This window comes from Chanodichthys erythropterus, chromosome 17 (assembly GCF_024489055.1).
Source record: "Chanodichthys erythropterus isolate Z2021 chromosome 17, ASM2448905v1, whole genome shotgun sequence".
Taxonomy (NCBI): Eukaryota; Metazoa; Chordata; class Actinopteri; order Cypriniformes; family Xenocyprididae; genus Chanodichthys; species Chanodichthys erythropterus.
The window spans coordinates 15,152,180-15,164,925 of record NC_090237.1 but is presented as its reverse complement, the minus strand read 5'-3'; the positions used below and the strand labels follow the sequence as shown (position 1 = coordinate 15,164,925).

The following is a 12,746-nucleotide window of genomic DNA, read 5'->3' as shown; positions in this document are numbered from 1 at the left end:
TGATTTTGTCCAATTTTGTCCAAAATCTGATCAGATTACTTGCACAGAAATGATAGAACGATATTTTATGTTTGTTGACTTATGCTAGTTAGCTTAGCATGCTATCCAGTTGCCATTCTTTCTATTGTCACTCTTCAACTTTCAGGTTAACCATAAGTTAGCCTACATTAGCATTAACTTATCTTAGAATGATAATCTGGTTGATTTGGTTAATATGCTAAGTAATGTCTTTTTTAGCTCATTCTCACACTGAAGGCTCTCCTCAACAGCCTGGAGAATGTGCGTCAACTGTGTGGCACAGTCCTTTCACGTCGTGGGGCACATGCCCAGACTGCAAGAGGTACTGTGGCCAGAAGTGGTGCAAAAGTTGCTTCTGTTCATTGTGTCTTTCTGAGAATGATCTCATCAAAACTTATTAAATATAACATGCACTGCATTTATATACAAAATCTTCATTTTGGGTTCATCCTCTCTTGAAGCACTGAACCCCAGCAGTAGGTGAAAACATGTCGTCCGAGTGGCACACAGCGATAAGCAACAAGCATGTGATCTAAAGGTTGTGGGTTTAATTCCTGCCAGGTACAGCTTTATAAAAGTGTTTGTAATGTTGTTACTTTGATTTGTTTTGAGTTCATTCCCACCTTTTGATCTTATCTGGTTCTCATGCACGTTTTATTTCTGCTGCTTCTTATTTTCTGGCTCTTCACTGCTGTCACTGCCCCTTCAGGGCTTGGCCCGGTATTGCTGCTTGCGGCTGTTTTAGTTTTGTATTTTAGGGCTGCCAACGATTAATTTTATTTTACAAAAGTTATGTAGTTAAGTTTTTGTTACCCATAATAACACTGATTCAAAGTTAACTAATAACATCAGAAAAAAAAATTCCTACTACATCACTATAATTGTAAAATTGTACAAATTGCTTGATTACAAATTAAAAACAAATTGCAAAGTGATTTTTTTTTTTTTTTTTTTGGAAATCTATTTCATAACAAACACGCATAGCTGAGATTGCAATAACAGTACATGTACACATACCAAGGTATCGGTGATACATCAAGCCTCTGTATGACAGACACTCAGGGACTCGCACAACCAAATTTGTTGCCATCTTCAATCCCACACACTGTCAAATGGAAAAGATAAACCACAGTAAAAGTCATGAAAATTCTAATTACTTTTAATTGTCAGCATAATCAAGAGGATGCTTTTGTGCATTTACTTACGCATGTGCACTGTGCAGTATATCTCTTACGAAAAAGATATATTTCTTATAAATATATATGAATGATCAATATATTAAATGATTTAAAGATATATTTGAAAATATACTGTAGGAACCGTGGACGAACCAGACAAATGAATCATTCAGATGATTCTTTCAAAACATAATTCTAATTCAGAATTGAGGTTTCGGCTCCAGCTCGTCTGCAGAGAAAACCAATGCTGATTACTTTTTACAACATCAATGTTTCCTGACAAGAAGTGATGAACAACCATTTGTGACACCAAAGGGTCACCTAGAAGATAAAGATTCTTTGATCACCAGATCAAAGAAACAGAGAGACAATGCAGACCTTTTGTTTCCTTACTTCACAGAAAAGCCAACGGAGACTGTTCTACAAATAAAACTGCATCAAAATTGTTGCAAACAATTTTAAATGGACTTATCTTCTGCATCTTTTATCTACATACATTTTGCATTATGTGTTCACAAATAGTTCCTGTAACCAGTTATGCTTTAGAAACACTCACAATTCATGTAAATGTGTTAGCTCTTGACTGAATGAATGAAAGTATGCCTTATTTGGACTTAATTTAATTCTTTTCATCTTTCCTAAATTATGGCTTGAATGAAATCTGTTTAAAATGTATCATATTCCAGTTAATAGAATTTTAATTATGGTTAAAATGACACTCTCTGCTAAAGTAGAGAGGGGAATTTAACACTTCCTGATTGGGGGCAGAGAAAAGCCCTTTTGAAACAGGACGATATCCGATTTGCTAAAACTCCTCTGAGGTGTGACAAACAACTAAGTTTAAATAGTCATATTGCAAGAGAAGACTAGTTCAACAAGTAGAGAAAAGAACCAAGACAAAGACAAGTATCAAGAACCATGGAGTAACAAGAAGAACAGACAAGCAGCTCATTCAAGCCATCCAACCTTCACTCACTTTTCTTTTCTTTTACTTAATTTCTTTTCCGCTGAAAGTCTCGTGCCCTAAGTTTTGCCGCAAAGTTCAACCAACGACTTCTGCCGCCTCAGCTTTAACTCCAGCGACAAAAGAGACTTCCTTTCATTGTTCCACACGGACCTTTAAGAACCTAAGACGAATCATCGACTTGGAAAACTCTTCTCTGCACGGCAACGAGGGAAATTCTCATTTAAAGTCAACGCAAGCAAGTACCCCAGATAAAAACTGAACTGGTGCATTTAAATTAATGGTTCGTTCAGGTCTTGAAGTGCATTGCTAGGAATTATGTCCATCGTATCACACTCTCGCTCTCTTAAAACTCTTTCTCTCCCCTTTCCCTTCTTACTGCAAAGTGTATGAATGAATGTGTGTGTGTGTGTGTGTTTGTGTTAGATTAGTTGGGTTAGAATAAATAAAGTCTTTTGGAGATTTTTAAAAGAAAGTGTCTTGTATTATGTGCTTCTAAAATTTACTGTCTTAAACTGCGATCTTAAGTTACTGTGCTTTAATCAGTGTTTTCACGATTGTTGGATATTCATATCCGCTACAAGAGCTTATTACGGCTCGAACAAATGAACGCTGGATGACTCAGCTGCTCGGTCGTAAACTTACAACTCTTTATAATTCCCTATAAATTATTTAATTTGAGCTAATTTTACTTCCTAGGGTGTGTTTTCCCTACAATACAGAATAATATACTGTGTTCATATATTACAATAATACATAAGGAATTGCCACTTTTCATATATTGAAAAATATGTGACAATATATTTACTAATATACCATTATGTACGTACTTTTATATTCAGTAATACTCTTATAATATATAGATGTATACAGTTGCAAGAATAAGTTTGTGAACCACTTGCAGAATCTGTGAAAATGTGCAAAATTTTAACAATATAAGAGAGATCATACTAAATGCATGTTATTTTTTATTTAATACTGTCCTGAGTAAGATATTTTAAGTGTTAAGATGTTTACATATAATCCACAAGACAAAAAAATAGCTGAATTTATTTAAAATAACTCCATTCATAAGTATGTGAACCATTGGTTCGTAATACTGTGTGTCATTACCTGGATGATCCACGGCTGTTTTTTTGTTTTGTGATGGTTGTTCATGAGTCTCTTGTTCTGAGCAGTTAAACTGAGCTCTGTTCTTCAGAAAAAAATCTCCAGGTCCTGCAGATTCTTCAGTTTTCCAGCATTTTTTGCATATTTGAACCCTTTACAGCAGTGACTGAATAATTTTGAGATCCGTCTTTTCACACTGAGGACAACTGAGAGACTCAAACTCAACTATTAAAAAAAGTTTCAAACATTCACTGATGCTCCAGAAAAAAAACATGATGCATTAAGAGATGGGGGGTGAAAACATTTGGAATTTGAAGATCAAGGTAAATTGTATTTAATTTGTCTTCTGGGAAACATGCAAGTATCTTCTGTTGCTTCCGAAGGGCAGTACTAAATGAAAAAAAAAAAAAATGATATTCAAGCGAAATAAGAAAAATTTGGACCTCTTCATCCTGTTCAAAAGTTTTCACCCCTCGACTCTTAATGCATCGTGTTTTCTTCTGAAGCATCAGTGAATGTTTGAACCTTTTTTAATAGTTGTGTTTGAGTCCCTCAGTTGTCCTCAGTGTGAAAAGAAAACCATTCAGTCACTGTTGTAAATCTAATATCTAATATTCTAATATGCAAAAAATGCTGGAAAACTGAAGAATCTGCAGGACCTGGAGGATTTTTCTAAAGAACAGAGCTCAGTTTAACTGCTCAGAATAAACAAGAGACTCATGAACAACCATCACAAAACAAAAAAACAGTGGTTCACAAACTTTTGAACTGGGTCATTTTAATAAATTCAGCTATTTTTTTAGTCTTATGGATAATATGTAAACATATTTGTGTAAAACATTTTACTCAGGACAGTACTAAATGAAAAATAACATGCATTTTGTACGATCTCTCTTATTTTGTTCAAATTTTGCAAATTTTCACAGATTCTGCAAAGGGTTCACATACTTATTCTTGCGACTGTATGATCAGATATGATACTGTATGTGTAATATATTGCAGATATATTTACTCATGCAGCATAAACACACATATATGGAGAAATATCTAATTAATATATTTATTATACTTTATACTTATTTACATTATACATATTTTTTTAAGCTAGTTAACAAAAGTACAGTATTTAACAAAGAGACTATCACTGTGCTAAAGAGGGTACAGCCATTACTTTTGAAATAAAGTAATTAAATATATATATATATATATATATATATATATATATATATATATGTGTGTGTGTGTGTGTGTGTGTGTGTGTGTTCGGCCAGTAAACACTAACAGATCTCCCCCATAATATTATTGAGCAAAACACTTGAAATGACGCTTAATTTTAACATTTACTCTCCTTTAATAGTCAGAAGCAAAACATTCTGGGAACTAGAAATCTGTTGTAACCACCCACTGTAACTCATTCAGTGAATGTGTGTATAAATGTGTGTACACACAATCAAATCTATATGGGAACATGTATGTGTAATATATGTACACAATAAAGGATTAAACTTTATGAATATTACATGTAATGCTCTTTTTGTCTTCATTTCTGTGTTTCATGTGTATCAATATATATCCATACATGGTCAATGCATTGCAGTATATTGATAAATATAAACACTAGTTTCCCCATATATGGAAATCTATTATGTAATGTATTATGCATTATATATTGCAGTATATTCATGAATAGTTTTTTTCCGTAAGGGATACTCTGCCAGTCATTATCTACTGCACTGCCACACATATAATCCACCTGTTACCTTTAAGGATTCATAGGTGTTGTCTGTCGGCACAGCTCGACGGGGTCTCACATGCAGACACTCCTGCTCATCTTTAACAGCATAAGGATAATCTGACCCCGATTTCACTGGCAGCAGGTTGAAGATCTGTGACATGTTCACACACTATCAGTATGATTTCTAAATAATTCAAGTATTTTCAATAGCAATAATAACTAAAAATCTCTTATCATAAGATTCATTCCCACTATGAAGACACATTTAATCAATACTAAATCTTAAAGCATCTAAACCTTGTCAGTATCCAGGCGTTCTCCTGACTTCAGGATCAGGACGCTCTGATCTACAGCACTGAGGCCGCACAGTGAACCAGGCTGAGCTGAGAGCTGGAGAGTGTTTTTCTCACCAGGAACTGCTTTAGCAGGAGAAAACTGCAGAGACACCTGTGACATACAGTCAATAGGGTTTATTTTAGATTTGAGTCAGTAATACAGTTTAAAGAGGCTCATTTCTAAAGCTACAATACATACCTTGTTTTTGAAACACTTTTCAATGTTGAAATTTTTGCTACTAGCAACAACATTTTCACTGGGCAGAACACAGTACACCAGAATCTGCATTACTGGAGCCAGATCTGCACTAATAGACAGTTTGAATGACATTGTGCCACTTGCTACTCCATTAGAAGATTTCACTTCAACCTTCTCATATCCATGATGAACGATCACTCCTCTGGACAAGACCTGAAACAGACAGATGACACTCTGATAACAAACTGACTAGTGCTGCCAATGAACACTGTTAAACAAAAACATGTCTGTAATAATGTACATACTGCACATGTTCTCACCATATAGACAATGTCAGTTTTGAAGTCTTCAATTGTCTCTCCAACAAAATAATACTTGATGGTGGCTATAAACTCAGAGTCACACTTTAATGGTTGCTCAGTATTCTCTATAATCAGTTCACTTAGTGTTGGATTGTATGGAGCGGCAGGCTGGAGGAGCTCAACTGTTTTTTCATCCGCAGAGATGTAAGGCTTGTTGAGGCTATAACGGACCCCAGGATAGACACTTGCCTGACAATGAACAAAGAATCAAAAATAACTCATGCAATTGAACTCTTCAGGGAACACAAAAGTAAACTAAGTGAACACAAACTCTCTTACAATCAGATTAATATCACTTTTAGGATGACTGGATGTATTAAAAGAGAAACTGGCCAGTCCATCGCTGTCTGTAGTGAGATTTAGGAGCAGTTTTGGGGACCAAGTCTGACCCTCCATTAGATAAACCTCTTTGTTTTGAACCGGTGCGCCTTTGAAATTTGAGAGTTTGATCTGTTGAAAATATGATTTTGAAAGAACAAAATAAGAAATAATTCTATACATATCACTGGTGTTAAACAGAGACAAACTCATTTTAGACTCACTTTTCCTTCTATAACTGATCCATGTTCATATGTTTTGGGCAGGTCAGTAAATATGACTTTACCAATTTCATAAGTGAGAAATACAGATTCAGATTTGGTCATGCTGATCTCTGTAAATAGTAAAAACACCAAAATAAATATTTATTAAAATAAAAGTAAAACATCAAAAATGAGAAACTCAAGAAATGTATGTAACGTGGATCAGATCAAATCCAACAGCTCACCTGTTCCTTCTTCTGTAACCATTGCCTCAACATCAAGAGAATTCTGAAGACTGTCTTTTAGTGTGGCGTTCAGAAAGACTGATGCATTTAAGGTATGGACGGCACAGCCTGTCTTTTTTATCTAATTATAATGAATGAACACAAACATAGCATATTAACTAAAGAGTGGTTTAACTGATAAATGGAGGAAAGATAATGTGCCATTACTTGTACTGTGTTTCAACTCACACACCTCAATGGTTTCCTCTAAACACACTGGATTGGTGTGATGGCTTTGATAGGACAAATTTTTACGACACACTTTCACCCATGATTTACCAGGTACAGGCTGTCCGTAAGTGTATCTGTGAAAAAGGTACAATCAAATTATCTACAGCCCAGGGTTCAATTCAGCAACTATATTAGGATGAGGGTTACAGTAATTAACTGACCCCAGAGTTAAAAAAAAAAAAAAAAAAGAAGAAGAAGAAGAAGAAGCAAAACAATTAAATTAAAGTAACTAAATTGTGCCAAGAATGAAAGAACACACTGCTCTCTTAATGAAGGAAATAAAATAAAACACTCACTTTCCGCAAACCTCAATTATCAGTTCCTCTTCTTTAATGCTGACTTTTTTTGGGCTTTTCACAGTAACTTCAAACTTAGGCAAAACTAGAAGTCAGAAATTAGAGTTATTAGTAGTCAAATTAGATTTTAATATACAAACATATTATTGAAATTCTTCCCATGCAACACTGCAATCGTTTGTTTTTACGGCTTACCATATTTTTTCACCTCAAAATCATGTGAGATCATCTTGTCACTAATAAAAGCCTTCAGTTTGTACATGCCTTGACGGGCTTCTGGGTTTAATTCATAAGAACGCTGCAAAATCCATCTTGTTGAAGAAACATTTGTCCATTGACCAATCCGGTTACCTTGACTGTCCTGTTTAAAACCAAAGACACAGTTCAGATATTTAGTTCAGCTACACATATCCTGACTAAAGAAATTCTGTTATATTTGCAATCATTGTGTTTTCAGAAGGCTAATTAAACATTTCTTCATTGATAGTGTTAATAAGATTTAAAAAGTGTGTTTGTTGTGACTGTACAGAAGGTTTTGTGTTCTTACCTCAAGAATCACTGAACTATACTGTAAAAGAGCAAATAGTAAATGATTAAAAGCCATGTTTATTTCTTAAATGTGTATTTAACAATGCAAGGAAACAAGAGCGATAAAAACAAGATAAACACATCAGACCTGTTGATCAAGAGGTGTGAAGTTTGTATCCATGGTAACTACTCTGAAGTTCACTGTAAAATATAAATGTGTATTAAAAACTTCACTTATGACGTCTTCAGCTCTTATGTAAGGGACAACACTTAAAGTCAGTATTTCATTCCTGTAAATGACCGCACTGTGTGTGAATGTAACCGTATTAAGGATCAAATACAGAGTTGACGACTGTGTTCTGCTGCTGTGTGAGCGTGTCTTTTGAGCCAAATTCAACTGCCAATTTTAGCCGTCATTTTACAAAAAATTCTTTCCAGTTTGCATCAGCTGACCAGTTAGAATCAAGCATATACCACAAAACTATTATCACATGTAACAATCTATAGCAGGAGTATCAAAATCCTAGAGGGCCACAGAGTTTAGGGGCCATTTACACGACACTAAAACTGAAAACTTTTCATGCATTTTGGCTGTTCATTTACATGACAGCAGCATTTTGGGACCTGAAAACGGAAGGTTTTGAAAACAGGATTCAAAGTTTTTGAAAACAATACTGTTATCATCTACATGTAAACAACAAAAACACAATTTGTGAAAACGATGACATCAAGGGCATGTGTATTACATGTTCAGTCTATAGGCCTGGCAAACTACTGGCCTGGAAGCATAATACCCCTTACGAAAAAGAAGTATACTTCAAGTTCATTTTATGAAGTATACTTATTTTTAAGTATACTTTATGTAGGAAGCATACTAATATCAATGTACTAGTAAACTTGTAAGTGTACTATTTCAATACGGGACTAAATTGGCCCACTTTTAGTATAAAAGTATACGTTTAAGTGTACTATACACTCTAAAAAATTGCTGTAAAAAAAGGCCAAATTTCTACAGTAACATGCTGTTTTCCATTAATACAGTAATATACCATAGAAAACAATGCATTCTGGGTAATATGTGACGTTTTCGAGAAAGTAGCCTACAGGAATATACTGTGAGTTAACGTCGCTCAAAGTCGACACTCTGAGGCTGTGTTCCAAATCACACCTTATACCCTCATTCACTATTCCCTACATTAGTTCACTAATATAGTCCACTTGAGAGAGTGAATGAAAACATGTGTGTGAATTCAGACACTGATGAACACCTGCTGTTAACAAGCAGAATCACTGAAGGAAAGAGAAACAAGACCAGAAAAAGATTAAATCAACTGAAGATAAAAGAAGACATTAAATCTCTGACGATCTGATTAAACAACTCCACAAACAGCATTACCAGCTTCACTTATTACTAACCAGATTGACTTTATTTCTGTCACACATCTACAGAAGCTCTTATTGAGAATTTAGAGGTTTAGATTTGAGTTGTTTTATTGTTTCGTTTGATGTTACCATGATGGAGGCCAGTGTTTGCTTTAGTTGTACTCTTGACCCTTGATTATTTAATTTTAGTTTTTCTTTGGTTGTTATAAATGTGTTTTTAAAACACATTTGTTATGACAGAAAAGAAAATGTATTCAGATGATATTTGCCAATTATCATTTTATGGCATGATATTGATTTCATAAGAGTCTAATCTACTATTATATAGGTGATGTTTATACTTTTATTATGGTATTCCTGTGATTCTACACATAACATCCATTGACGCTGTTACAACCAAATATGAAGGTTTTTTTTAATACAGTTTGTCATTTTTGAACTACTGAAAAAGTTACAGACATTAAGAATTGCCATATGAATCACAACAATGGTGACAATCAAAAGCTTCATGTCGCAATGCATGCTGGGTACCAACATAGTACTAAAATCATCCATGACTCACAGCATGCATTGTGGCATGAATAAATTATGCAGCTGAATTGCCTGGTTATTTTCTTTAATTCTTACTGTTTGCTGTTGTTTTTGTGTTGACTTTAAGTCGTGTGTTTTATGATGTTTATAGTTGATCTGTTTAGCTTTTTTGTTGATTGTCACCGTTGTTGAGATTCATATGATGATTCTTGATGTCTGTGTGAATCTAAGTGCTGTCATAGAATAAACATTTTTTGTAAATGATGAGTTTAAAATTTTTTAACTGATTGCTCGGCATTACTTCATCCTTTGCTGTAGTGTCACAGTGTAATATAAAAATAAATTTATATAAAAAAAAAAAACATTTTGATAACAGATTAGACACTGGATAAGTTAAGTGAATTAAGCGTTACATGACAATCATGTCATGATCAAAACATAACCAAGAACACACTATTATATTTTCTCTTGGCTTCTTCAAGCCATAACAAATGTGTCTAAAAAAAAAAAAAAACATATTTAAAGCAGTGAAAGAGCACAACTAAAGCGAGCACTGACCTCCATCATGGTAACATCAAACGAATCTAAACATCTGTTAGTTCTCAATAAGTACTTCTGTAGATGTCTGACAGAAATAAAGTCAATCTGGTTAGTAATAAGTGAAGTTGGTAATATCATTTTTGTTGTTTAAAGGTACAATTTGTGATATTTTTTTCCGCTAGAGGTCGCTAGAAGCCTATTCAAAACAAAGGCGTAGTTTGATGACGCCAAGTTTTAAAGCGGAAACTTGGGACATGCGGTCTCCATCACAACGGACGCTGCAAAAGAATAGGGATTGGAGTCTGGAAGAACTCATGTTCGTGGATGCGATTATTAACGTTACTGTAGTATGAAGCAGAGCAGGATCGAGTGTTGCGGGAGCTTAACGAGGAGCTGGAGCGATTGATCAACACACACCTCACGAGCAGCGGGACTTTTATTATGACACAGTCGCCGGCGCCGCTTCCGCTTTTCCGGTCATTAGTTTACGGGAACTGTCCTTGTCGACAGAACCAGCGGCAGATGGTAAACAGTAATTATGTTCCATAAATAAGTAACACAATCCACCATAAAACGTGCAAGAAGTAAATAAGGAACTGCTTGAAGCAAGCTAGTGGTTTGCTGGACGCTAGACTCCACTTCCGCATTTGTCCACGGCAATGTTGTCATGTGGTTTCTACGTCAGTAAAGGCGGTAACAAAGGTAATTGACATCATTGACAGGCGACTGCACTGCCCCGTGTCACTGTTTAGAATGGGAATTTTCTCATGATTTACAAGTAGTTGAAAACATTAGAGATATTGTTAGTAATCAGCTGGACAAAATATATAACACTAGCCTAGTGGTTTTTGGATATTTTACTGCAAAAATTTTACATATTGTACCTTTAACTCTCCTCTGCTGAGATATTGAGCGATTGAATGTCTTTTATATTCAGTTGATTTCATCTAAGGCTGTGGCTGGAAGTCACTTCTAGTGAAGTCATGTTTCTGATTTTCTTTTTTCTGTTCTTGTTTCTTTTCCTTCAGTGATTCTGCTTGTTAACAGCAGGTGTTTGTAACTAATTCTCAATCATCACAATTAATCACTGAATTACATCAGTGTTATGTATTCTTTCAGAAGATGCGTAATAGCGCCCCCTACTGTATAACAGTGAAAACACTGATAGCCAGAAACTTCAGTCAGTGGCGAGGAAAGAGTGAAGTAGATTTTAAGTAAATTCCTATTTACACTATCAGTGGACTAGCCTACTAAAAACTCAGAATTAGGAACATACCTGTTTTCTTTATAAATCAATATTTTCAAACAATGTAACACTAGTAAAAAAAACAAAAACAAAAAAAAAACACTATAGCAACATCTATTTAAAATAGGCCTACATTTATTTCATACTAAGTATACTCCATTAACATATTTATTGACATCATTTAAGACTTACTGATAAAATTATAATGAAACTTTTTTGGAATAGTCTATTTCTTTATATTTCTTAATATTATGCCTAAAATAAGTGTATTAATATCACTATTAATAAGGATTATGATCTTTGTATAATTATCAGTCTAAAGTATACCTAAAGTATACTTGCAATAATTTTTACACACTCACTTTTACACAATCAAATATACTTAAGTATCTTTAGTTAGACCTCAACACTACTTCCGCACAATTAAAGTGCATTAAGTACAAAATTAGTTGTTCCAATTTAACAGACTTTTTTAACAGAGTTCAGTATAGGCTACCAAAAGTACAGTTGCAGGGTATTTTTATTAAGCAAATAAATATGTAAATGTATTTAGTATACTTAGCACAAAATAAATGTATTTCAAATACATTTTAGTATATATTTTTTCACTAAGGAAGTTTATATGTGTGTAAAACTACACTGAAAAAAAATGATTTTTTGATGCTGTTCACTTTATGTAAACAACTTATTTTGATTCAACACCATTGTATTAGGTTTCTGGTTCAAATTCAATTGCTTCATGTTAAATTAAGTTGAAACAATTACTTTTTGACTTAACTTGATGTTTTCATATTAGAATAACATGTTTCAATCAAGTAAACCCAACCAGGACTCAATCAAACAGGATTTTAACTTCCCATCATGCTTTGCAAAGGGGATGAACTAGGAGTGTAAATGCTGAAATAAAGTGTTATTTTAAGCAGTTTTTAGGCAGATGAGAAAATGGAAAGACTTTTTATTGTTTACTGTTCTATTATGTTAGTATTTAAAAGTTTCTGTTAATTAATAGTTTTAGGGTTACCATTGTGGTGAATTGTTGCACTTGTGCTTGGGTTGAGGACCTGCTAACAAAATTTCAAATTACTTTAATAAGAAAGTAATCACTGTGGTAGTGCTCTGGGTTGCATTTCCCAAAAGCATTGTAAGCCTATGTTGATTGTAAAACCATTACCACGAATGGACTTATGATCAATTTAGGCTTTACAATGTTTTTGGTTAAGGCAATTTAGGATGAATCCAGTATCACATCTGGATTTCTAACACAGAACATCACAAAATTAAACAA

The 12,746-nt window shown here is 34.1% G+C and overlaps 1 protein-coding gene across 1 annotated transcript in view; it reads right to left on the bottom strand.

Moving 5' to 3' along the window:
• Positions 1–12,746, bottom strand: part of LOC137005130 (alpha-2-macroglobulin-like) — a 30,496-nt gene that overhangs the window by 13,705 nt on the left and 4,045 nt on the right. The window contains exons 4-16 of the mRNA XM_067365917.1: positions 7,910–7,962; positions 7,781–7,801; positions 7,429–7,594; positions 7,234–7,318; positions 6,900–7,011; positions 6,668–6,788; positions 6,444–6,553; positions 6,181–6,351; positions 5,860–6,090; positions 5,540–5,752; positions 5,303–5,452; positions 5,031–5,156; positions 1,036–1,123 (exon numbers count right to left, since the gene is read on the bottom strand). Coding sequence (XP_067222018.1) covers positions 1,036–1,123; positions 5,031–5,156; positions 5,303–5,452; positions 5,540–5,752; positions 5,860–6,090; positions 6,181–6,351; positions 6,444–6,553; positions 6,668–6,788; positions 6,900–7,011; positions 7,234–7,318; positions 7,429–7,594; positions 7,781–7,801; positions 7,910–7,962 — 1,647 coding nt within the window. The remainder of the gene's footprint in view (positions 1–1,035; positions 1,124–5,030; positions 5,157–5,302; positions 5,453–5,539; positions 5,753–5,859; positions 6,091–6,180; positions 6,352–6,443; positions 6,554–6,667; positions 6,789–6,899; positions 7,012–7,233; positions 7,319–7,428; positions 7,595–7,780; positions 7,802–7,909; positions 7,963–12,746) is intronic.